We start from the raw sequence: 23,920 nt of genomic DNA, 5'->3' as shown, positions 1-23,920 counted from the left end.
TCCAATAAACTATATTTGTAATAAAAAATTATGCAATAAACAAAGACCAACTACACAACACATTGAAATCATTAAAAAAAAATCACAACCTACCACACCTCATAAAACTAACAAAAGACCGTCACATCTGACAATTGACAACATCACACATTTATTTTTAAAATAAAAAAAAAATCGAACGTCAATATAAAATGGCGCGCAAACTAAACAACATGGCGTCCTATATGTACAAACGCGAGGGCCGCGAGCGCGCCACAACAACCTTACAATTAATATCAAGTCCGTACACAAGGGAGCTAGGGAGCGTCCCTACCACTTTTTCTTGTGCTCGTCCATACTGACGCCTCCAGGCCCGAGGTACACTATCATGAGGAGACCTCCGATCACGGATAGGGTCTGAAAAAAAAGTTTCAATATTGTATTTGCATTTGACATAAAACCTTTAAAAACCCAGAAGGGTATGTAAAATCTGTACCACAGAAATTAAATTTGGCTAAAAACCATCTTATTTTTGCTATACTGTATAGGTAGTTGATTTAAATAATATGTACTTGGCAGTTATGTAACTTATTCGTCAGAATAATACGTAAGCTGTAGATACTTGCTTTTGTCCGCGCGTGAATTCGCGCGGCATAGCTAGTTAATACATAAATCAGTTAATTTTGATCGTTTTAACGATTACTTATTTATTATATGCACAATTAAAGGCTTAAAAGTTAAACCAAAACATTAAATCTAGGCCAGTGGAAATTAACATTAAATTCGCAAAGCACGATGTAGATTTGAATTTTTGGTATGTTGTTTGGATCAGTTAGGGTGATGTAAATCCCAATTTGCAACTTCGAAAAAGTTGTGCTCGCTGCGCACCACGTGATAAACTGCGAAAATTTTGGACTTTTTTCACTTTTTGCTCTAAAAGTCATAAACTATGCGTTTCCGACAAGTATGATTCAGTACATAAATTAAGGTTATTAAATTTGCAACAATTTAAGCCTAACCGTAGCTCTCTAAACCTTATAACGACTAAACTGTGGCCATTCGAAGATGGTTCATTTTTCCCGAAATATTGAAATTTTTAGTTTTGCTCCCGTTTGAAGCAAAATATTGGCAAAAACCGCTCGTTCTATGAGAAGTTCGTATAATAAAGTTGTAGTGCATTTAATTTTCTTTCATAAGAGCATAGAACAAAGTCTGTGAGACAAATATTTCACACACAATATCTGAAAAACAAAAAGAAGGTAGAAATAGATTTTTAAAGAATTGAAACTGAGAGCATATAAAATCATAAAAAGAATAATACTTTTTCATTTGCAGGATAGGTAATTAACAAAATTACAAAATTTGGGAAAGTAGGAAAAAAGATTATACGCAAATAATAAACTGCGAAAATTTTGGACTTTTTTCACTTTTTGCTCTAAAAGTCATAAACTATGCGTTTCCGACAAGTATCATTCAGTACATAAATTAAGGTTATTAAATTTGCAACAATTTAAGCCTAATTAAAGCTCTCTAAATCTTATAGCGACTAAACTGTGGCCATTCGAAGATGGTTCATTTTTCCCGAAATATTGAAATTTTTAGTTTTGCTCCCGTTTGAAGCAAAATATTGGCAAAAACCGCTCGTTCTATGAGAAGGTCGTATAATAAAGTTGTAGTGCATTTGATTTTCTTTCATTAGAGCATAGAACAAAGTCTGTGAGACAAATAGTTCACTCACAATATCTGAAAAACAAAAAGAAGGTAGAAATAGATTTTTAAAGAATTGAAACTGAGGGCATATAAAATCATAAAAAGGATAATACTTTTTCATTTGCAGTATAGGTAATTAACAAAATTACAAAGCTAATTAAATTTGCAACAATTTAACCAAACCACAGCTCTCTAAACCTTATAACAACTAAGCTGTGGCCTTTCAAAGATAGTCAGTTTTTCCCGAAAATTTAAAATTTTTAGTTTTGCTCCCGTTTGAACCAAAATATTGGCAAAAACCGCTCGTTCTATGAGAAAGTCGTATAATAAAGTTGTAGTGCATTTAATTTTCTTTCATTAGAGCATAGAACAAAGTCTGTGAGACAAATAGTTCACTCACAATATCTGAAAAACAAAAAGAAGGTAGAAATAGATTTTTAAAGAATTGAAACTGAGGGCATATAAAATCACAAAAAGGATAATACTTTTTCATTTGCAGGATAGGTAATTAACAAAATTAAATTTTCTACAACTTTATTTTATGACCTTCTCATAGAACGAGCGGTTTTTTGCCAATATTTTGCTTCAAACGGGAGCAAAACTAAAAATTTCAATATTTCCGGAAAAATGAACCATCTTCGAATGGCCACAGTTTAGTCGTTATAAGGTTTAGAGAGCTGCGGTTAGGCTTAAATTGTTGCAAATTTAATAACCTTAATTTATGTACTGAATCATACTTGTCGGAAACGCATAGTTTATGACTTTTAGAGCAAAAAGTGAAAAACGTCCAAAATTTTCGCAGTTTATCACGTGGTGCTCAGCGAGCACAACTTTTTCGAAGTTGCAAATTGGGATTTACATCACCCTAACTGATCCAAACAACATACCAAAAATTCAAATCTACATCGTGCTTTGCGAATTTAGGGTTTTTTAGTGTCGATTTCTACTGGCCTAATCTTCTAAAAAAAAATATCAATTTAAAGTTTTTCCCGTCACACTAACCTGGAAGAAGTCATATTTGAGGAAGTCCCTCAGCGGCTTGTACGTCGGCACCGCCCACCACGCGTTGTGGTACAGATTGAGCACGGACAGTACGAGCACGAGCATGAGCGCTGACAGCTTGGTACGGTAGCCGACAGTGACTAGGATCATGAGGATGCTGCCGAGGAGATCTTGCACGATCTGCAACGTTCGAGCTATGTTATTATACGAGGTGGAAGACTTGGATAAAGGGCGCTTAATTGAGGGTAGATAAGTTATATTTTTGATTTCGATAAAAAAGTATAGGGTTCGTTTTCGTGTTGAATGTAGACGTACTTTTTTGGTGGATTAGTGGTTGTCTCATATTGATTAGCATGAAGAAGTGAATAAAAATAAAAATTTGAGACGGAAAAAGTACTTTCACAATTATAATATGTGAAAGTGCTCTTCTAACACTCACATAATATTATTATGTGCATAACAAGTTCAATTTTTTTAATATTAAATTTTGGTTGTATGGCAATTTTAAATGTACGTATATGTGAAATTTAATTTTGTGTCGTGGTTCCTGAGATTATCCCGTTTATATTGCCTTTACCTACATTGTTTGATGTTTCGTGTTATTTATTCTAAAGTATTACTCGTAAAGTGATTGAATGAGCATTACAAAAAGCTAACCCACTCATTGTATAAATCACAGAAGAATTCTGCTTAGTACCCAATAAACTATTTGTAGCACTCCATGTATAATACTAACGATAAATAGTGGCATATATGCATTGATTACGAACAACGTGATTAAATTAAATTCCGAGCAGGATTTTTTGTCCTGTTGCGTCACAAATTATTTATGGACCTACGTCATTCGCCCACAAGTAGTGCACGGGTCAATGAATACAATAACCGTTTGGGATATTATAGACACGCCATGAATCTTATGATAAGTAGGTAATATTGACAAGACTGACATCTTCTGATTTAAGGTAACTGTTCATATCCTTTACGTGTGTGAGTTGAATCAAGGAGTCGGGGATAAAAAATTCATAAATTATAAAAACATTATACGAAATTTGTAGCAAAAAGCTCAGTGCAAAAAGTACTAGTCCTTATTACTTACTACTTTATAAAATATTTTTGTTGGTTTTTTGATAAATATTTCCTGTAATAATTGTTGAAGGCAAGTTTTAACAATTGAATAAGTAATTTGAGTTTCCGGCAATTTTATTTAATTTAGGCACTAACGCTCATGTGGTTAGCAAATTTACTCACAAATCACAAGTCATTTGAATAAATTGATAAAACTTTAAATGACGGGCAAGTGGCTAGTAACCCATAACCAATAATTCTTACCTGCAAGAAAGAAACTTCGAATCTCAGCAGCGTAATGAACATGAAGGCCAGCAGGATCCTGCCAGCGAGTTGCAGGTAGGTCTTCGGTTTGTTTTCTCCCAGAGAGGGGACTCCGGCAAAGAGGCTTCTCCCCTCCGCTCGGGCTTCCGCCAAGACGAGTAACAGAGCGCCTATAAGTGCTAAGTTACGTAGCAAGAACTGCATGTCCCATAGTATGCTGTAGGCGAATGTCTGAAATAGATCATCTGTATATTAATACGCGAAGAAAAAACTTTTGAGCCCTTGGCAAACTTAAAAGTTAATACAGGAGAAGTACTGATGGCCATTTTTATCTATGTAGTAAAAATAAACTGTGTTGCTAAGCGTAAAACTCGATAACGTCTCGACCAAATCAGCTAATATTTTTAACGTTTTTGTTAAGGCACTAGAAAGGTTCTTAATGCGAGAAAACATGAAAAAGGTGCAATGGGGCAGAACAATGTCTGCTGGGCAAGCTAGTAAATAAAAAGAAACATTGCACACACCCATACATTTGACACACACGCATATGTACGTTGTACTCTTTTGTCTATGGTCTTATTTCGACTATTTTGCTAGTTAAATTTTCCATTCAACAAGCAAATAACAAGAATCGATGATCTACGTCTATATTTGGAACTAAAAGATGCTTGTCAAGGTTACAAGGTCAAACTCAGATAGAAGAATCGCGACATATTTTGTTACTATTATTATGTAATTTAAACTTGTGTTGGTAAATTATAAGCGAGACGCCCAAAAAATTAAAGCGGAACCCAATTTTTTTTAAGTTCATAAAAATTTTGTTCTTTTAAAACTTTAAAACAAATGATTATAGTTGTTTTTCACATATTTACTGTGTTAACAGCCTTATTGTAATAAGTTCAACGAGATTGTATGCTTGATTTTTGAATAAATATTTTTTACTTTTTTTACTTTACTTTTAATGAAAGTACAATCAGGAAATTATGGAAAATTGTCAAAAAAAAACTTAAACTTCAATAGATAACACAAAAATACAATTGTAAGTAATAAATAATTTGTAGAAAACAACTATGTATAATCAATGAAATTAAAACAGAACGAAAACAGCTGTGATTTTGCAGTTATTTTACAATTGTTTGATTAGCTATGCATGTGAAGCTAATTTTTGTTTACAAACTCAAACATTTATTTATTCAACAAGACTTAATTTAGACGCGCTTTTGAATCATTGTTACATAGATTATTTAATATAACACCCGTTGGAAAGCAGTTTCCAATATCTTTTCTCGCAATTACGGCTTATCGAATCTTGGTGATAATTCAAATACATAGACAATATTCTATATAAATCTATATATAGATTTATTTTCACCTGGGAACGCCCTTAGCGAAACCGTGGGCTGTACGATTTATTCGCTTACGTAATGCAATGACCCTTATCCCTGAAGCTATAAATCTAAATAAGACTAAAAACACGACTTATTTAAAAAGGCTTTTTTTATCTTATCTTTGACAAGGGTCGTTCTCGAAATAAACTCTCAACAAAAAACATCAATAGTCAATACGCACTTGGCGATTTAAAAAAAAAGCACTTCAACAATGATTTGCAATTCGTCTCGGTGTACAGTTGAATGGCCCATTCATGAACAATTGTCGGCCTATTGATAAGGTCGCTCTATCAAGTGAATACGGTTTAGTAAATAAAAAACACGTGTGAAATGAAACTGAGTAAAAGACAAGTTCTTCGTTTGGAAAAAACTCCGCAAAATTAATTTGACAGGACCACTTCAATTTCCTTTCGACTAACAGAACCACATTCAAATATGCCACATACAATGCTATGGACCACAGACATGTATCAAGATAGACTAAGCGAGTGTATGTACTTCCCGTGTCCAAACTAAGTTTATGAAACTTACTTGACGCTGGCCTACACTCAGTCCGCGCTTGCAGTTCGCCAAGGAAAGACGTGAAGCTGAATAAAGTAAAATGCCGAATTGCACCGTTATAAACTGTAGAAACTCCACAGCTGTGAGTGGCCGAGTTAGCAGAGATGTTTCCTTCCACCGGTAAGTAATTTTCTAATCAGAATATGCACTATTTATTTTAAAATCAAATAAAGAATATCTGTGGAAAACGATCGTGACAAACACGGATACCAAATCATATAGCGGCAGTACACATGGGGCCAAGGCGTTGGGCCAACGTGTTGGGAAAAAATGAAGGATATCAAGATTCCTGTTCACACATTGGCGTACTGATCATTCTGCATTGGCGCTTCAAAGATGGACGTAGTCCGTAAAAGTTCTTGCAGCCGCGGCAATTTATTTATATACAGTGCGTTTAATTATTACGTACATGTGCATCAATAACAATGAGTGTACTCTGCCGTCTGCGATGATACCATTTTCCAATCTCTATTGTCCTTTTTTTATATCTGTATAAATAAAACATTATTATGTTTAGATTTTTTCAAATGTTTAAAATGTGTGCATTTTACATATTTGAATTTAATTTTAACTACCTATAAAACGAAAATTTTAAAGATTAGATTTTAGATATTATTATATCAAATGATAATATTATTTATGTAATAAAGCACAATTTGATCAAAATTCAAAATCATGTTCATTGTATATTGTTATTTAATAATTTTTAAGAACAAGTAACTTTTTAATACTATTTTACTCATTTTATAAATATGTATATTCATTTTTTTATCGCATTGTATGAAAGTGAGATAAGAAAAACATCTAGAATAATATAATAAATAGAAAATAGAACATCTAATTTATTGAGTTATATGGTTTTTTTTTGTGTAGTTCATGCCGTGGATTCCAAATTATTCTTTCATGTCAATACAATTCTACGAATTGTAAAACCTCGGCCGGGCGCCGCCATCGCTATCGGAACATGGTTAAACGTAAATTTCATTGACGCGCAACGATACTGTCTCCGCTGACGAGTAACAACAAACTGAACAAGACACCAACGTGTGAACGCTGTTTGTGGAGCGCGCCAAGATCCTTTGATGTGTGCACAAAAAACCGACAACATTCGGTTGGCCTGCCAATATTGGCGCCAACTAGGCTAATGAAGCCAACATACCGCCAAGTAGCTCTCTACACGTTGGCCCAACCCGTTGGCCCAACACGTTGGCCCAATGTGTACTGCCACCAATACGAAATGATTCTGAATACATTGCGGCTTTTACTTGGCACGGTAAAGATCGCGTTGTATGATAACAAGCAATGAATAGCGTCTTCTCATTTTTCTGTTCTCATTTTTCTGTCCAATTTTGTGGTTAGTGATGTTCATTTGATGCAACAGTTCTCGATTCTAATCGATTTTATAATCGAACAGAAAAATGATAATTTGAAGGAGCAATTTTTCAGAAAAAAAGGCATAGATTTTTTTTGTCATTTAATACGACTTGGCCGAGAACTTTTAAGTATTTTAATACAAAGGTACTAAAAATAAATATTATGACATGGACGCCAATAGTTAAAGTGTCATCTTGGGAGTTTTTTAAGAAAACTCCTTATTGCTTAGACTATGTTTGTTTTTTCAGTTTTCCAAGTAACCCGAACATAAAAGGAAAATGGATTGATGCAACGGGACATAAAGATTGATTGATTGACAGTTTCATTACTTTCTTTCGATGGCCTCTCTAGTACGTAGTACATGGTAACTCAATGGGCATATGTAAGAAAAAGCTAAAACACATTAGTTTACTTGTTAGAATATTAAAAGGTTTATAACTTTAATTTATCATCCCTCTGTCTATGGTAATTATCATTTTTCTGTCTTGAATCGATTTAGTAATCGATTACGATTCATTTATTTGACTACCTCTTAGACATAGATCTAGTTTGATCTGATTTCTTTCGATTTACTTCGATGGGATAAGACGATACTAGAATCGCCGCGCGAGTGGCGGCCTAATCGATTTAGCGTAAAATGAAATTAACATCACTAAAAAGCGCTCGTGACGTCATAACGCGTCAAGGTCAGTACAAAAAATATGACACGCTTGGTTTTCATACAGATCGCGGTACTTGCGTTGTCTACTTAAATATACATGTCTGTGCTATGGACAGATCCACAAGCCATACATTACTGTTAATAATGTTAAATTTTTGCAAGCTTTTGTTGATAAATACACTAGAATAAGAGAAAGAAACACTGACATCCATACATCCTTCCATACCAATATAATAATTAGAGTGAAACTGCATAATACAACTTGTTATAATCTATACTTATAATAAATCTGTAGAGAGGCCAATTCTGTACATGAAATATATTAAAAAAACTACTATGAAGGGGTGATAAGGGATCGCTACTGATGCCAAAAATGCAATCAGTAAAATTTTTGTCTGTCTGTCTGTCTGTCTGTCTGTCTGTATATTCGCTATAGAAACAGAAACTACACGACGGATTTTAACCAAATTTGGCACAATTATTCTTCATACTCCTGGGCAGGTTATAGTAAAAGAATCATGTAAATCGGTGTAGAAACACCAAAGTTATACATGAAATACGCTATAAGTCATCGCGCGTGAATACAGAATCATGCCATAAGGATTATTTTTGTGTGTCAGTTGCCGCGTTCGACGCGCTTCGCGGCGGGAGCTATAAAAAGGCGGCGGGTCCGCACCCGTTTCGTGTTGTCACGGCATCACGTGTGAACGGCTGAACCGATTTCGATAATTCTTTTCTATTATATTCCTTGAAGTACGGGGATGGTTCTTATGTAGAGAAAACGTAAATATGTTCCACGGGCGAAGCCGGGGCGGACCGCTAGTTATACATATAAACCTTCCTCTTGAATCACTCTATCTATTAAAAAAAAACGCATTAAAATCCGTTGCGTAGTTTCAAAGATTTAAGCGTACAAAGGGACATAGGGACAGAGAAAGCGACTTTGTTTTATACTATGTAGTGACTACTTAGATTTAAGACAAAGCGCTCGAACTTCGTAGCCGAGGACTGAAAGTAGTTATCTATACTAATATTATATAGCTGAAGAGTTTGTTTGTTTGAACGCGCTTATCTCAGGAACAACTGGCCCGATTTGAAAAATTCTTTCGGTGTTAGGCTATAGCCTATAGGCTATAGGCTATATTTTATCACGCTAAGATCAACAGGAGCGGAGCCACGCGGAACGCACGTGAAACCGCGGAGCCCAGCTAGTTAATAATAAACGTAGTTATGCCCTAGGCATTGTGTACAGTCTAGAACACAGTTCCAACTTCCATGTAGCGACCAGCAACACGTCTTTCCTTTCGGACTTTAGAAAGTTGTTGGAATGGAAAGCTGTGTGAACATTTTCAGCTCATAAATTGAACAATAACGTGTGGTTATAATAAACTATTTCATTGTGTATGATATCTGAAATTGTATAACCAATTTGTTCAAAGCATTTCTTGAAAACTCAATCTGTTGTACCTATATTTAATATTCCAATTCAAATATTTATTGATTCGTCTATATTCGTCTCTATTTATCAAAAAAACCTACATTTATGTAGCCTTTTATGTAGGCGGCGGCTTTCACCGCCTACATAAAAATCTATCAAGTTCACATTTTACCTTAGTTACATTACCGAAACTACACTCTCGTTGTTCTCGCTTATACAGTAATTAAATCAGCCTGTAAACGAATAATTATAAACTACCTCTGTGCCAAATTTCATCCAGAACCAATCATTCAATTTTACATATAAGTGTACCAAACATGCTGACAAACGCATTTATAACAGTTTATGTACACAGTAATAATAGATAATCTCATATCTACAACGTTATAACACTGCTATACCTACTATTTTTTATAATTACCTGTAGTACTACGATGAAGAACAGCACTCCACAAGCGATATCCACCTTCCACCTGCCCAGTACCATCACACATCCACCCAGCTGACCAAATAGATTTATTATCTGCAATAAAAAGGTACATATAATAAAGCTTGCATTAAAATGGTTCTTGCTGGCGACTCCATACGTGGAGATGGAATTGGCAATAACCACAACTTTTTTTAAGAAAACTGGCACAATATAACTCCATACAATTAATACTTATTCTGAGAATACTAGAATGAGGAATATTGGACTATATAGCGTTACTAAAAACGTCATTGATAGTTTTACAAATCAGTGAAGATGTGAATATGCGGCTAGATTTTTTTTCAACATTTTAAAAAGCCAATTATACATATATGTAATAAAATAAAAAACTTAAAGAAACACGCAGTGCATCATTGCAATAAGTGACCATATGTAAAGTGGAATAAAAAAACAATAACAACATAATTAAAAGGAATCTGTGTAAAAAATATAACACAATGTGTGTCAGTGAGATAAATCAGATAAATAATAATGATTGAATATACCCGTACGTTCAATGAGGTCACAAAGACTACAATGTGGCAATATATCCTTTTTTTTTTTTTTTTCAAGTGGGGAAATCTTGCCTAAGATACCCACGGCTCCCGGGGATGGAGCCGTGGGTTATGTCGGATTCCTACCGACTAAAACCCCACCGTGTACCAACGCGCTGCTTTAGACGGGATGCGGGTACACATTCGCAATCTTCCGCATATCCCGCCCAGCAGTTGCCCGTTTCCAGGCCCTCCGCCACTTGCCCGTTTCCAGGCCCTCCACCAAATGCCCACCCCGGGGCGGCGCAAGCTGTACACGAGCTCACGCCACCCGCTCGCCGATGATGGATTGTTCCCCGTTCCATCATCGGCGTTCCCCAAACCCTCGACCCCAGCACCGACCGGCCGAAGGGCGCGCGCCGAAAGGCCCTCTGAAACGTGATTCACGCGTCGAAGGACCCTCCGGCGCACTTTTATAGAGGTTTCCCTCGCAGCCCCCACCTCACACCAGAGGTGGCGGCCCTCGGTCCGGCCCCACGGACCGGATTACGAGTTGGCAGACGGCTGTCGCAGGATAGCCGCCGCCCTACACCCACCTACAGGAGTCACCGCGTGTCACAAAAGTGACGCGTCGGGATCCCGCCCCCTGTTTTGTTGGTAGACTGGTAGTTAGACTACCAACAAAAACAACGCGCGCGGCCTCTGGCCGCCATCCACCGCCGCAAAGCGCAGCCCCCTGCCAGTCGGTCGGAACGAGACCCAAACGAGCCCCGATCGACCTTCCAACCCCATTTTGCCCAGCCAAATTGCCAGGCCGCGACCACTAGCCGCCATACCTCGCCGTACCACAACGGCACCTGAGCCAATCCTGGCCCCCCGGAGGATCCTAGCCAGCTAGCCAGCCATCCAGCCAGCCAGCCAGCCAGCCGGACAACCAGCCGGTGACAGCAAGCCAGCCAGCCGCCGCGGTGGCAATGTATCCTATAATTTATCGGTTGTTTCGATCTTTCTTTCGCGCTTTTTTTGAATGGCGTTTTTTTCATGGAATGTTATACGGGCGCAGTATTAAAAAAATACAATAATTTGAACATGTTACATTCAGTAATTATTCTAATTGATATAAAGAGTGTGAAAATATTTTTTGTCAGATATTTTAATTTTTTTTTTAACTTTTTCTACCCCGTACCATTATATTAATCACTATATTGAATTTTGAATTTTATACCAGTATTCAAACTTAGTTTTTTTCCATTCTCATACCAACAATTGTTTTTTCATGGCTCAATGAACAGTTCTTCCAGTAAAAACGAAAGGGATACCAGATTACATTTAAGAATGCCAACACGTCCGTTAAGGTAAGCGAAAGTGCTATTAACGTACAGCCTTTTTTTCGCTTCATCTTCATCTAGGTATATTGGTCACTGTGGTCAAGGCCGATCGCTTGAGCAACAATACGATGTCTCATGTCATTACTGCGAGTTCTCGTTTCGGATATTATAAAAAGCGTATATAATTACCATATTTAAATATAAATTATCACATATTCCTGGTAGAGTTTAAATTTATGTGATCATTAACATAATGTTTAACGAGTTGTGGATGCAAATATTCATTAAAGCATAAATGGATATTTTTCTATTATCAAGTAATCTTTTTTTTGATGAATTTAAATTAACTCGACTTAAAATAATATCTATCTATAATCTATATGATTACAGGCATGACATTGCAAAAAATAAATGCTTCGTGAAAGGACTGTGCTATTATATTATTTTTCATCATTACACATTAATAAATATTAATAATAAAAAAAAATACTGATATTTTAATGAAATGAACATAAAATTGCACTTTTAAATTATAATTTATTTAATTATTATCAATCAAAGGGCGCTAAAATAATATCGCTATCCTGAACGCGTGATACAACGAAAACTATCTATTCTTTACATTGATTCTTTATCATTATTTTGTAATGTACATTCTCATAAAAAAACCTTTCGCAACTTAACATTTTTAATCTGTTTAAGCTTCCGTTAATAATTAGCGTAACGTTATGAATTAATAACTTATCAATATTATTGTAACACAGATAACGAAAATCAACTTTACCTATCACACTAGATAATAAGTTCAAGACTGTGATAATGTGTATTGCCATATAAATAAGTATTTTGTAAGTAAGTGATATCTGATAAATGTGCAGTGCAATCTTTACAAATCAATTACAAAACTTACTGATGCTGAAATTGAAATTTACAAAATTTGGTCAGATTACAAATTATAATGAAACATTATTTAACTGGAGATTATAATAGTCAATAGACAAACGAAATTTAAAAAAAATATAGTAAAATATTATAAGCCATTTCGTTGATATTACTTTCTTGGTTATAAAAAAATTATTTTTTAGCAACTATAAGTAAATTTATGAGACATGTAACAATAATAAACTTTTTATTGTTTTATATATAAGTATGTAGTACATTAACTTAAACATAAAATTACAATTCTAAGCTATAAAATTACATACATCATTATTCCAAGTGAAAAATATAATTTAAATTCTGTAAATTATATTTTTACAAAAAATTAAAATTAAATGTTTATTTTACAAAAAATGTTGTGTGGTTTTATGAAACCACGGTAAAAGTGAAACTGTTCGAAGGGTTCCGAACACTGCTTTGTGTAGCGCATGTCGCGTGTCGGTCGGCTGCCGAGTAGGTATACCTACTCGGCAGCCGCGATACACGCGACATGCGCTACACAGACCAAAAAGTTTGAGACGATGTAATAAAAGTTTCACTTTAAAAATTAAAATTAATTTTAAAAATTCAGTAAACTACGGAAATACTTATTTTACTGTTTGCTGTTACCTGACTAAAGGAGGAAGAATTCACTAAGGATGTTAGATAACTTAAAATAATTGAGGCCAAATAACTATAGCCACCTGTTTCATAGATAATGTAACATTCCACAAACTTAAGTTAACAATAAGTTCATGTAGTTATTTTCTATTAAAATAGCAGATAAATTATACTTTAATTCATACTAACTATGACTATCCTTGACTACTAAAATGTCTTCAATTTTAACTAATAATAAATTAAAAATAGACAATAAGTTTCAGTGAAATATAGCCAAAATAGCTCTCAAACTTATTGCATTTTTTTAAATAACTAAGCTTGATCCCATGGCTTCATTGCATATATTAATACATTCTTACAAACTTTAATGTTTATTATACAAGTAAAATAAAACTAGACTGAAGATAAAAAAATATCTACACATCCACTATGTAATATAATTTACTATCACAGATAAAATATCATTCACAATATACCAATTAATAATAATTACAGCCTCAAAACAACATGTACTCACAACAAACATGGTAGCGAGGAACTTGCCGCATCCCCATGACATGTCCATGTAGTCCCTCTGCTCCGACCACTGGAACCACATCCGGAGACCATCCTCGAGGAATGTGGATATGAGGCAGAGCCTCGCGACTGTCGGTAACACATTCTTGCCTTTTCTTATCACCTGGTGAAGAAAAGAGAACATAAGAGAAATTTATGTAATTGTTACTTGGTTAGTATGTTATTTAGTATTAAGTTTTCCTACTAATCACGGTGGTCTCAATATAACTTGAGGTAACTTAAATATATTGTCATTTGGTTGTATATTTCCTTATTTGTAGTGTTATTCAGAATTTTTATTAAAAGCACCACACTCGGTATCTTTTAAAATAAACATTATCAAAAATGGATCTGATTTAATATAAATTTGAATGAATAATTAAAATGCACTTAAACCTTATAGTAGAGTTTAAAGATTAAACAGCTCAGTTGTCTTAAAATTGAGCGAGTATTAATAATCTTATCTATTGACAAAATTGAACCCGTATTAACATCTAATAAATAACAATTTTAATTAGATAACAACATATATTATTATAATAAAATGTATACTATATACTACTACACATCATAATATGTATAATATGACAACATTGCTATATTAACATATGTATCATATTAATAATCAATAATTGGCACAGTGCCTTCATATTTAAGTCAATATGTATAACAAAACATAATGTTTCAACTATCCTTGATTCCTAATCAAATATTTCTTAGAGACAACTAATGTGTGTACAGTAGAACTCCAATTATGCAAACTCCGACTATCCGAATCGCCGATTATCGGAATCACCAAAAATTGTCCAAAAAAAGTCTAAGTGCGCTATTATTCTTCCCCTAACAAGAATATGGAAAGGATGATGATGATAAAGATGCGTTGTCACTAGAGGAAATAAGAAAAATGATTGCAAAAATATTTAAAACATGTGAAATTTTCATGTTTCTTTCATTTAATTCAATAAAAAAATAGTGCAATATCAAAACGTAGCTTTTATTCTCTCCAATGGCAATTTTTTTTTTAAATCCGATTATCCGAATATTTGATTATCCAAATGGGTCCCGGTCCCCATTAATTCGGATAATTGGAGTTCTACTGTATTTTCTTTTCATACATTTTCATGTGTGAAAAGTATGAAACAATAAAATATTCAGTGATGGAGAGACCATAATTGTTTATGTAAATGAAGAAGGAAAAAGCAATTGTTATTAAGTAATAAGGTAAATTTACAATATGATTTAGCATAATATTATCTTGTACTATTTTATATCAGGTTTGATAAGTTTTTTAAAGATTTATTAATTGAATATTTTTTTAAAAAGAAGAAAAAAATAATAAAGCATACTTTAAGTTTTAACCTCATTCTTCCACAACACAGGATATACATACAAATTAACATACAAAAAGTGAAAGTAGAATCATGCCAAATTCTTAAACAGATTACAGGAAATAAACATTTCCTATTTCTACCCACTATTAGTTTAATATTTAAATATAGTTAGTAACAGCATGTGTGCCATCAAAATTTTAATAATGAACTTCAATTTTTATAATTGTCTACCACCTAATGCAGCTCTGAAATATGAAAACTTTCACTATTGGGCAATGAAAATTGATTCCATGGTTTTCTCCTGCATTTTAAAATATTAAATAAGATTCTGTAGATACGGAGAAATATAAAATGTTATCGCATTATAATTTTAAAAAGTGATATGAATAATATAGTAAGTTTTATTGACTTATTCATTCCACCTGTGGAGTTACATTGCATTACTTCGTAATAATTCAATACTACGTCTCAGAAAAATTGCACACAGTTGGCATGACTACATTTTTTGTAATAATTATAATAAGAGCCAAATAGGATGATAAATCTTGAGCCAACATCAAATAAGTTCAGTGACGTGACAGAAGTATTGAAAGTACACGTCGGATTAATTAGATATTGAATTAAATACAGTAAAACTATAATTCTACAGTACCTGATCTGCTATGTCTTCAGCAGTCGAAACATATTCGTTTGGAATCTGCATTTTTCACCATAAATTCATTAACACTATCACATATACGAAATTTCACTGTCGTTACTTGGACTTGTCGTTCGACGAGTGACGTGTGGACAGTTGGATTCACTTCCTGTCCAACAAGTAACTTTTTACACAATACTTCAATATGTTATATGTAATGTTTGTTTTTTGACATACACGTTGCACAATAATTTATTCGTTGAAAATTGATTAATTAAAAGTCATGTGCAGTCGTATCTATATGAAGTTATAGACTGTTTTAAATAAAATAAAACCGGATGTTTTTATCGTGAATATACTCAAATATTAAATGTCAAAGTTTATTTCCTGCGTTTCGTTTCTCACAAATTATTTCTTTTTTTTTGATAAAAAAAATTTGTTTTATAAAACAAAATTAATTTCATTGGTTAAAACACATTCTTTGAAATTTATCAGATTTGTGGTGGCTAACTAAATTTTGTAAGTAAACTCGACGATAATATTACCTTTTTATTTTACTGACATGGTGACATATGTCAATCAATGTATTTGATTTCTGACAGAAGAATTTGTTATTTTTGTGTAGGTTTGTCGTGTGAATTCTCTTGATTACTAAATTAATCTCATTAATACATATATTAACAGGTACGTAAAAAGTACTCCTTACTTAAAAGGTTACCTTTGAAATTAAAAAAAAAATATTACGTTTCCCTTTTTTCAGAAAATGCTAGAAGTAACCTGTAACGATCGTCTAGGAAAGAAAGTTCGTGTTAAATGTAATCCTGATGATACTGTTGGCGATCTGAAGAAGTTAATAGCAGCACAAACTGGAACACGATACGACAAAATCGTCTTAAAGAAATGGTACACTGTGTTCAAAGATCACATCAAACTATCTGATTGTATCCTTTTAAAAATTAACTGAGATATTTTTTTATTGTAAGAACGCTAACCACAGTTGAGAAATATAATTTATTTATTTATTCCATTGAGAATGTTGTGAAAAAGACAAAAGTTATGGGTGAATTTCTACATAGTATAAAACAATGTCGCTTTCACTATCCATAAGTATGCTTAAATCCTTAAAACTACGCAACCGATTTTGATGTGGTTTTATTTTAATAGAGAGCGTGATTCAAAAGGAAGGTTTTAGTATATACAGTGGATTTCGGTTATAACGACGGCGGAGGGACCACTTTAATGTTGTCGCTATATCCGGAGGTCTCTATATCCGAAATAATAAAAAATCACGTACATTATGTTCACAAGTTTAAGAAACGATGTTTACTCACTGGAAATTGATACGTAACTGATTCATAATTTTAACTTCATGCACGTGCTATGTAATCCTACACAGAAACAAATCACTTGACCATCTGCGAATGTAAACAAAAGATTCTTATCCTTTGTTTACATTCCTACATAATACAAGCATAATAGTTAAAGTTGATGAATGAGTCTTTGCGCCTTTGCCGACTCCGTCTCAATATCCGCAATGAATTTCTAGGAATCTGTCCCAAATAGTTCATAAAAACAAGTCGTTATACCCGAATTAGGCGTTATATCCGGAGTCGCTATTGCCGAATGGATTTATACGAAAGTATGCTTCAAATTCTAGGGACGTAAGTTCGACGTCGCTATAACCGAAAGGTCGTTACAACCGAGGTCGTTATTAATGAAATCCACTGTAATTGATTAGGTTTTAGACAAAGCGGGCGAAGCCGCGGGCGGAAAGCTAGTTAATTTACAAGGATGATTCCATCAAGTAAACTCAAAACACAGTCTTTATTTATTCCATTAAACTGCTTTTAGAAGTTCTCTTATTAAAACTTAATTTAATTTTTTAAATACTAAAAAAAAAACAGGTAAGTTATGTTGAAATAATTTCCTCAGCACCATATTCAGATGAAATTCACGATGGGATGAACTTGGAGCTGTACTATCAATAAGAAAAATATTTTAGGTAATACATAAATAATAATCTGTAAGAAGTTTACTATAATGGGTAGAAATAAAATGTACACATAAAAATAATAAGTTTACTTATCATTTATACGGATAAAAAAATGTGCTCATTTAAAGAATAAGGAGCTAATTGAATAACAACATGTAAAATTAACCTTTTAGCCAGGGCCGTCTTAGACTATGCCGGGGCCCTTGGGCACACAAGAATTGGGGGCCCTTTGAAACATAAAGAAATCAAACTATAATAGGTATACAAATTTTTTCCCACAATTATATATGTTTTTGCCCTAAATTGCCCTAAATTAAAGAAGTAATAAGAAACGAGAAAATTTCTATGTAAAATTTTTGCTCCATTTTTTTTATACATTTTACAAAAAAGTTACTTCTGACCAATCTTGTATTATATGGTCTTTTGAGGAAACTTTTTTTCCTGATTTTTTTTATATAATTCATTTGAAACGCTGCTGCTGTAATGGCGATCCAAAGTTGACTTAAATTTAATTTAATTAAGAAATATTTAAAGAATTACTTTTTCAAATTACCTTTCTCTTTTTCAAATTTATCTTTTTAATTAGCGTCTGGATTTTTTCATTCGTAGCCGTTTCAAATTGATCAAAATTATTGCGTGCGTTATTGACATAATTTATTCAAGGCCTTGGCAAATGGCAAAAGTCAAAACGCTTGTCATCTATTCGTATAGAAATGGTCCGGTGTGAACAGAGTTCACTAAATTCTAGGACCTTTAAAACTACAAAATTTCATATCCAGCAGAAAATTAGTAAAATTGTTCAAAGGATTACTAAAAATAAAATACAAAATTAACTGTCATTCCGGTACGTGAATTAAAAAACATTCCAGGTTATAAATAAATAAAAAAATAGGTGATTTCGCGATTAATACTGAAACGATAAGTTTTAACATAAAATCATTTAGGTGTGAAGTGATTTAAGAAACGTGTGCATATTATAAGGATGGGATGAGTTTATAAATCGTTATATCTTAGAAAATGGTAGGAAGCTACATCTTAGGAAAATAATGTATTGATTCTTTTGTATAGATAATTTTATGATCTACAATTTGGGTAAAAGTGGTTATATGATAAAACTTACCGTTTCGGTAAAAATCACGAAAAACCTATATATTATCTATTGACTTTTAGGAAAAATTTTTTTCCTAGTAACAGAAGGATAGGAAATTTTAATATATTTTTGAAGTGAAACTTCTTTAGGCGCGTTGAGAGTAAAATTTCAAGGTCGCATCATAACAATACCGTAACGTCATGAAGTAATTCAACGATTTTGGTATCTTATAATCTTGCCAAAGAAGTGGGCTATTTAGCACCGAAATATTTTTTCAAATCGCACCAGTAGTTCCCGAGATTAGCGCGTTCAAACAAAAAAACAAACTCTTCAGCTTTATAATATTAAGTATAGATTGTATAGTTTTTTATTAAGTATAGTTTTTAATAATTTTACCAAATTTCGGCTGGATGGGAATTTTGGTCGTGGTCGTCGTCGTCCTTGGTAGTGTGACCGAAACATTAGCAAAACGTCATAAGCTTATATCAATTAGTATCAATAGCAGATTCTATTCTCTAGCGTTTCTGCCACTTGTCTAGAGGCCCAGAGCACAGAATACATAATAGTAGCTAAACGCTACAGAACGGACACTCTCCGCCTCCCGCCAAAATTAAACTTACCTCACCCCCTCGCGATCAGACATAAAATGGGCCATATTTTTCTGCGAGGACGATACGTTGACTTAAAGTAATTTTATTATTTTGGATTTGTGATTATCGTTTTTCGTAGAAAATGGTTAGATATTGTGCTGTTTACGGATGTATTTCATCAGAAAAAAGCGAATTTTTTTTTACGCTAGTTACAAATGTACCAACCATAAAGCGTTAACACACACATTTGCAGTCTCTACAGTGTTACTGTCAAAACGATCATTTTGTATGGAGTGTCCGGGGTGTGCCCAGAGATTAAAGTTTTGTCACAACGCCCTTGAATGCTATTCTGTAAACTTAGGGCTCTTTCAATTTATGCGTTTCGTATCGGACCGCTACAGTGCCGAAGCGGTGCGTTTGTCGTACGGCGCACGGCCGGTCGTTTGTTTTCATACAAAATGCACGGTGCGGCAACAGCGCGGCGTCCGTACCGCGAACGCTCGACAGCAGGACGGCAATGTCGCAAGTCCCATAGGGATGTCGGAAATGCAATAAAGTATCTATGTTTTTTGAAAATATCAATATCGATATTGATATTTTTATTAAAAAATATCGATATATCGGTATGATTTGACAGAGAATATTCGTGCTCTAAAAATTAATTTTTTGGTCTAATCTAATTCAATCATCTTACATTTCTACGGGTACTCAAGTACAGAAATACGCGCGTTTTAAGGTTATAAATTATAATATATATAAGTCAGTCGTGGTAATAATACGGTTTATTTTTTTGTTTGATGTTTTTCAACAAGAGCACTAACAGTAATGTTTCTTCGTCAGATTCCATGGCTTAACTGGTGTCAAATAAATTTAAAACAGCACTAGCATACAAACGCACGGCAGTCAGATACGCTTTCAATTTAAGCGTTTGGTAACGGACTGCTACTGTACTGCAACGGCACGGCAGCGGGTTATAACTAGCGGCACGGAAAACGTGCGGCAGCGGTCCGATACGAAACGCATAAATTGAAAGAGCCCAGACTTGTTATTAATTTTCATAATTCCCAAAATAATTCAAGTAAAAATATATTATATTACGTTAATAAGTAAATAAATAATTCGAGTAAATGTCTGATAAGTTAATTATAATGGTGTTCGAATCACTCGAATTATTCCTATACATAGATGTTTTGATTCGAATAAATCTGAAAATGATCTGACGTTCTGGCAACGAGAAAAGTGTATTGCTTTTTAATAAAATATTTTGAGATTTATGTGAGAAAAATTGTCAGTCCTACATCTCCTCCATGGGGGCCCCCAGACGATGGGGGGCCCTGGGCACTGGCCCCCTGTGCCCCTATGGTAAAGACGGTAATGCTTTTAGCTAATCATAATGATATCTTATTGTATAAAATATGAAATTTTTCAGTAATTATTCATGTTCATTGTTTTTTTTTAAAAACTTTAAGTATAAACCTCAAATCAGCATTTCAGTGGATTTTTTTAATTTATAATAAAATGTTATGAACTAGTTCTATGTTTTATTATACCAATTTTGTAAACCTTGTCTTAGTTTGGGGACAAAAAAGATAACAATTTGATAAATTGTTATCTTTTAAGCTCTTAAGATGAATTAAATAATATACAATATAGCCTTTGGGCTCACAGAACAGTAAAAACAGTTTGTTCTGTGTTTGGGCTATATTACGAAGTGATTACGAAAAATAAAAAAGTTTAAGCGCGATGTTTTTTATCTGTGGACTATTCTATATTATCTATGCAACATTCTATTGTCAATTTTCGTGTTAAACTGTCAATTGACATTTGACAATCATTTTGTTGGTTGCGTTGCGTGCCCTACGTAAATATGTTTTAAAAGCTTTTTTGGAGGCAAATTATAATAAAGAGTGCTGCTCAACTTTTTAACATCACTTTTATGATAAGTATAAGTAGATACATTAATTATGTCGGAATCGGAAGGTATGTGTTTGTCGTAGAAAGATTGATTTTCATCGACTGATAAATCTAATGATGCGCCTTAAAATTACAGAATACAATCAGCAAAAGCCAGCTAAAACAAGCAAACAACATAACATTTTACCGATATGGGGTAATGAGCAAACTATGAATCTGAACCCTTTAATATTAGCAAATATCCAAGGTTCTAGCTACTTCAAAGGTAGGTAAGCAAACAAAACAACGCAGAGGAGTTTCGATAGCATTGGCGTCTATTTTCGTTTTTGGTTTGTTTCATTAACCTGATTCTATCATTACACCTATCACAGATATATGATATTGCTTCTTTTGTTCACAGTGCACCTATTTAAGCTGAAGACATATCATGAAGTGGTTGACGAGATTTATTACCAGGTGAAGCACCTGGAGCCGTGGGAGCGCGGCAGCCGCAAGACTGCTGGCCAAACTGGCATGTGTGGCGGCGTGAGTATGTTAATGAAGAAAACATTCACTTTACTATTGAATTTATTACATTTCATGTATTGTTTTCTCTTAGTGCTGAATAGTAATTTAAAGTTTCTACAACTAAGGTTGTTCTTGTTTGTAGGTTCGGGGCGTGGGTGCAGGTGGCATTGTATCAACAGCATTCTGCCTGCTGTACAAGCTGTACACATTAAGACTGACTCGAAAACAGGTGAATGGACTACTGCAACACACAGATTCACCTTACATTAGAGCTCTCGGTAGGTATGACATGTACATTTGTTTAATATGTGTTGCTTTTTAAAGTGCTCCTACTTTCTAAAGGTTTTTCTATTTTGCACTCATAATTAGTGTTGTTGAAAAAAGTTCTCTGTTTACCCTGTAAACCAACTCTGAAATATGCTTTATATTTCTATCTATAATTTTGATGCTCAGAAAGTTAATATTATATTTTCTTTTTCATAAGTTTTGTCATTATTCAAAAAATCATCACTAAAAAACTCAACTGCCTATTTTCTACAGGTGAATTAACCATCAAATCATTGGTCACTAATTGTTGTTTTTAATGTTTATTCTAATTTTTGTTTCTCAAATGTCCAGGTTTTATGTATGTCCGCTACACCCAACCACCGGCAGACCTGTTTGACTGGTATGTGGACTATCTGGACGATGATGAGGAGGTGGATCCTCGGGCAGGAGGTGGAGGGACCACAACTATCGGTGCCCTGGTGCGGATGATGTTGATCAAGCTGGATTGGTTCAGCACATTGTTTCCGAGGATCCCTGTGCCTATTCAGAAACAGATTGAACAAAAGTATGTTGATCATTCTGTTATAAAGTTCAGTTTATAATATGACAGGCCAAAATTCATATTGGAAAACATGAGGTTATTTAAATTTAGAAAAAAGAAAGAAATATTGTTTAAAAACAATCTGTATAATTAATGTAATCCATACCAATATTATAACAATAACTATGTTTATGAGTTTGTATGCCTTTTTGACGAATATGATTTGAATTGAAATAAAAAAAAAATGGATAACTTTGTTAACCAAACTTTTAGACAACACTATTATATGAATTATATTTTTTGATGCACGGCATTTTGCGAAATTAGGTAATGTACTTTTTAGTCACAAGTTTTTACAATGCACTCTCATGGATTTGTTAAATCACCAGGTACTGTGTTTAAATATTTAAGTAGTGTTTGTAGCTGTTTTACTAATACAAAATAAATAACTGTTCAAAACATATCAACTAAACACAACTCACTCGGGATCTATACATTATTAAAAAAAAACTATTTTTTATCAATTTTGCTTTAAAATATCAAAGCTAAAATCAATAATATTGTCATTTATGTACCAGGCTAGCAGAACACAACAGACAGTCGACGTCGCAACAGAACAACTACAGAGCCGGCAATGCGAGTAATTACAACCCGGGGCGCGTTGACAACGAGCGGCGGGAACACGACGATAGGGACAAACGAGATTATGGGGATGGTGACAGGTAAGCTTATAATAACTGTTTGTTAGTTATTTTTGTTTTTGCAATTTTTGAATTGTGTTTAGTCGCAATTCATAAGGATTGTTTCTTATTTTGTGATTTATAATTAAATATTTATTTATTTAAATGTACCTGAATTAGCAATTTTTTTTCTGTTTACAAAAAATTTAAGGTATGTAGTTTCATAAAAAATGTATTTGACAATTATTTTATGCTTCAGATACGCAAAAGACAGAGGGAACAGACGCGACGACAGAGACCAAAGGGACAAGGACCGTGACCGTGACCGCGACCGCGACCGTCGTGACCGTGACCGTGACACGAGAGACAGATACCGCGAGAAATCGCGCTCGAGGGACCGGCACAGCGAGCGGTCACGTGACCGCCCGCGGCACCGCTCCCGTTCCAGGGACCGCCGCTATAGATAATAAATAATACATACCTCAGTTTTGTTTATGCTGTGTAATTGACAATTAAATAGATATAATGTTTTTTGGTGGGTTT

At 33.9% G+C, this 23,920-nt stretch overlaps 3 protein-coding genes across 4 annotated transcripts; 2 read left to right on the top strand and 1 right to left on the bottom strand.

Moving 5' to 3' along the window:
- Window positions 1-154: 154 nt before the first annotated feature.
- Window positions 155-16,117, bottom strand: Surf4 (Surfeit locus protein 4). Its single transcript, XM_089712901.1, has 6 exons — window positions 15,811-16,117; window positions 13,790-13,951; window positions 9,864-9,965; window positions 4,021-4,251; window positions 2,692-2,871; window positions 155-396 (listed from the first exon to the last, which is right to left on the bottom strand). The coding sequence occupies exons 1-6, from the start codon at window positions 15,859-15,861 to the stop codon at window positions 310-312; spliced, it is 813 nt and encodes a 270-aa protein (XP_089569027.1). The 5' UTR covers window positions 15,862-16,117; the 3' UTR covers window positions 155-309.
- A 226-nt stretch (window positions 16,118-16,343) lies between these two features.
- Window positions 16,344-17,956, top strand: ubl (Ubiquitin-like protein 5). The gene is made up of 3 exons (XM_089712932.1): window positions 16,344-16,479; window positions 16,556-16,736; window positions 17,740-17,956. Exons 2-3 carry the CDS (start codon window positions 16,559-16,561, stop codon window positions 17,781-17,783), a joined length of 222 nt encoding a protein of 73 aa, XP_089569058.1. The 5' UTR covers window positions 16,344-16,479; window positions 16,556-16,558; the 3' UTR covers window positions 17,784-17,956.
- Window positions 17,957-21,290: 3,334 nt separating this feature from the next.
- LOC149489367 (pre-mRNA-splicing factor 38B) lies at window positions 21,291-23,908 on the top strand. 2 transcript variants are annotated; one of them, XM_089712481.1, is made up of 7 exons: window positions 21,291-21,448; window positions 21,519-21,647; window positions 21,783-21,907; window positions 22,032-22,167; window positions 22,508-22,721; window positions 23,276-23,419; window positions 23,637-23,908. In XM_089712481.1, the coding sequence occupies exons 1-7, from the start codon at window positions 21,433-21,435 to the stop codon at window positions 23,842-23,844; spliced, it is 972 nt and encodes a 323-aa protein (XP_089568607.1). In that variant the 5' UTR covers window positions 21,291-21,432; the 3' UTR covers window positions 23,845-23,908. The 2 variants fall into 2 exon arrangements, with proteins under 2 accessions (XP_089568607.1, XP_089568606.1); XM_089712480.1 differs by lacking the exon at window positions 21,291-21,448 and having other exon boundaries at window positions 21,497-21,647.
- The last annotated feature ends 12 nt before the right edge of the window (window positions 23,909-23,920 follow it).

This window comes from Colias philodice, chromosome 3, assembly GCF_061535455.1.
Source record: "Colias philodice isolate Cphi_HAF_F1 chromosome 3, ilColPhil1 Martin Lab GWU primary, whole genome shotgun sequence".
Taxonomy (NCBI): Eukaryota; Metazoa; Arthropoda; class Insecta; order Lepidoptera; family Pieridae; genus Colias; species Colias philodice.
Note: the sequence above shows the minus strand (reverse complement) of the source record. Positions and strands in the feature narration are given on the sequence as shown.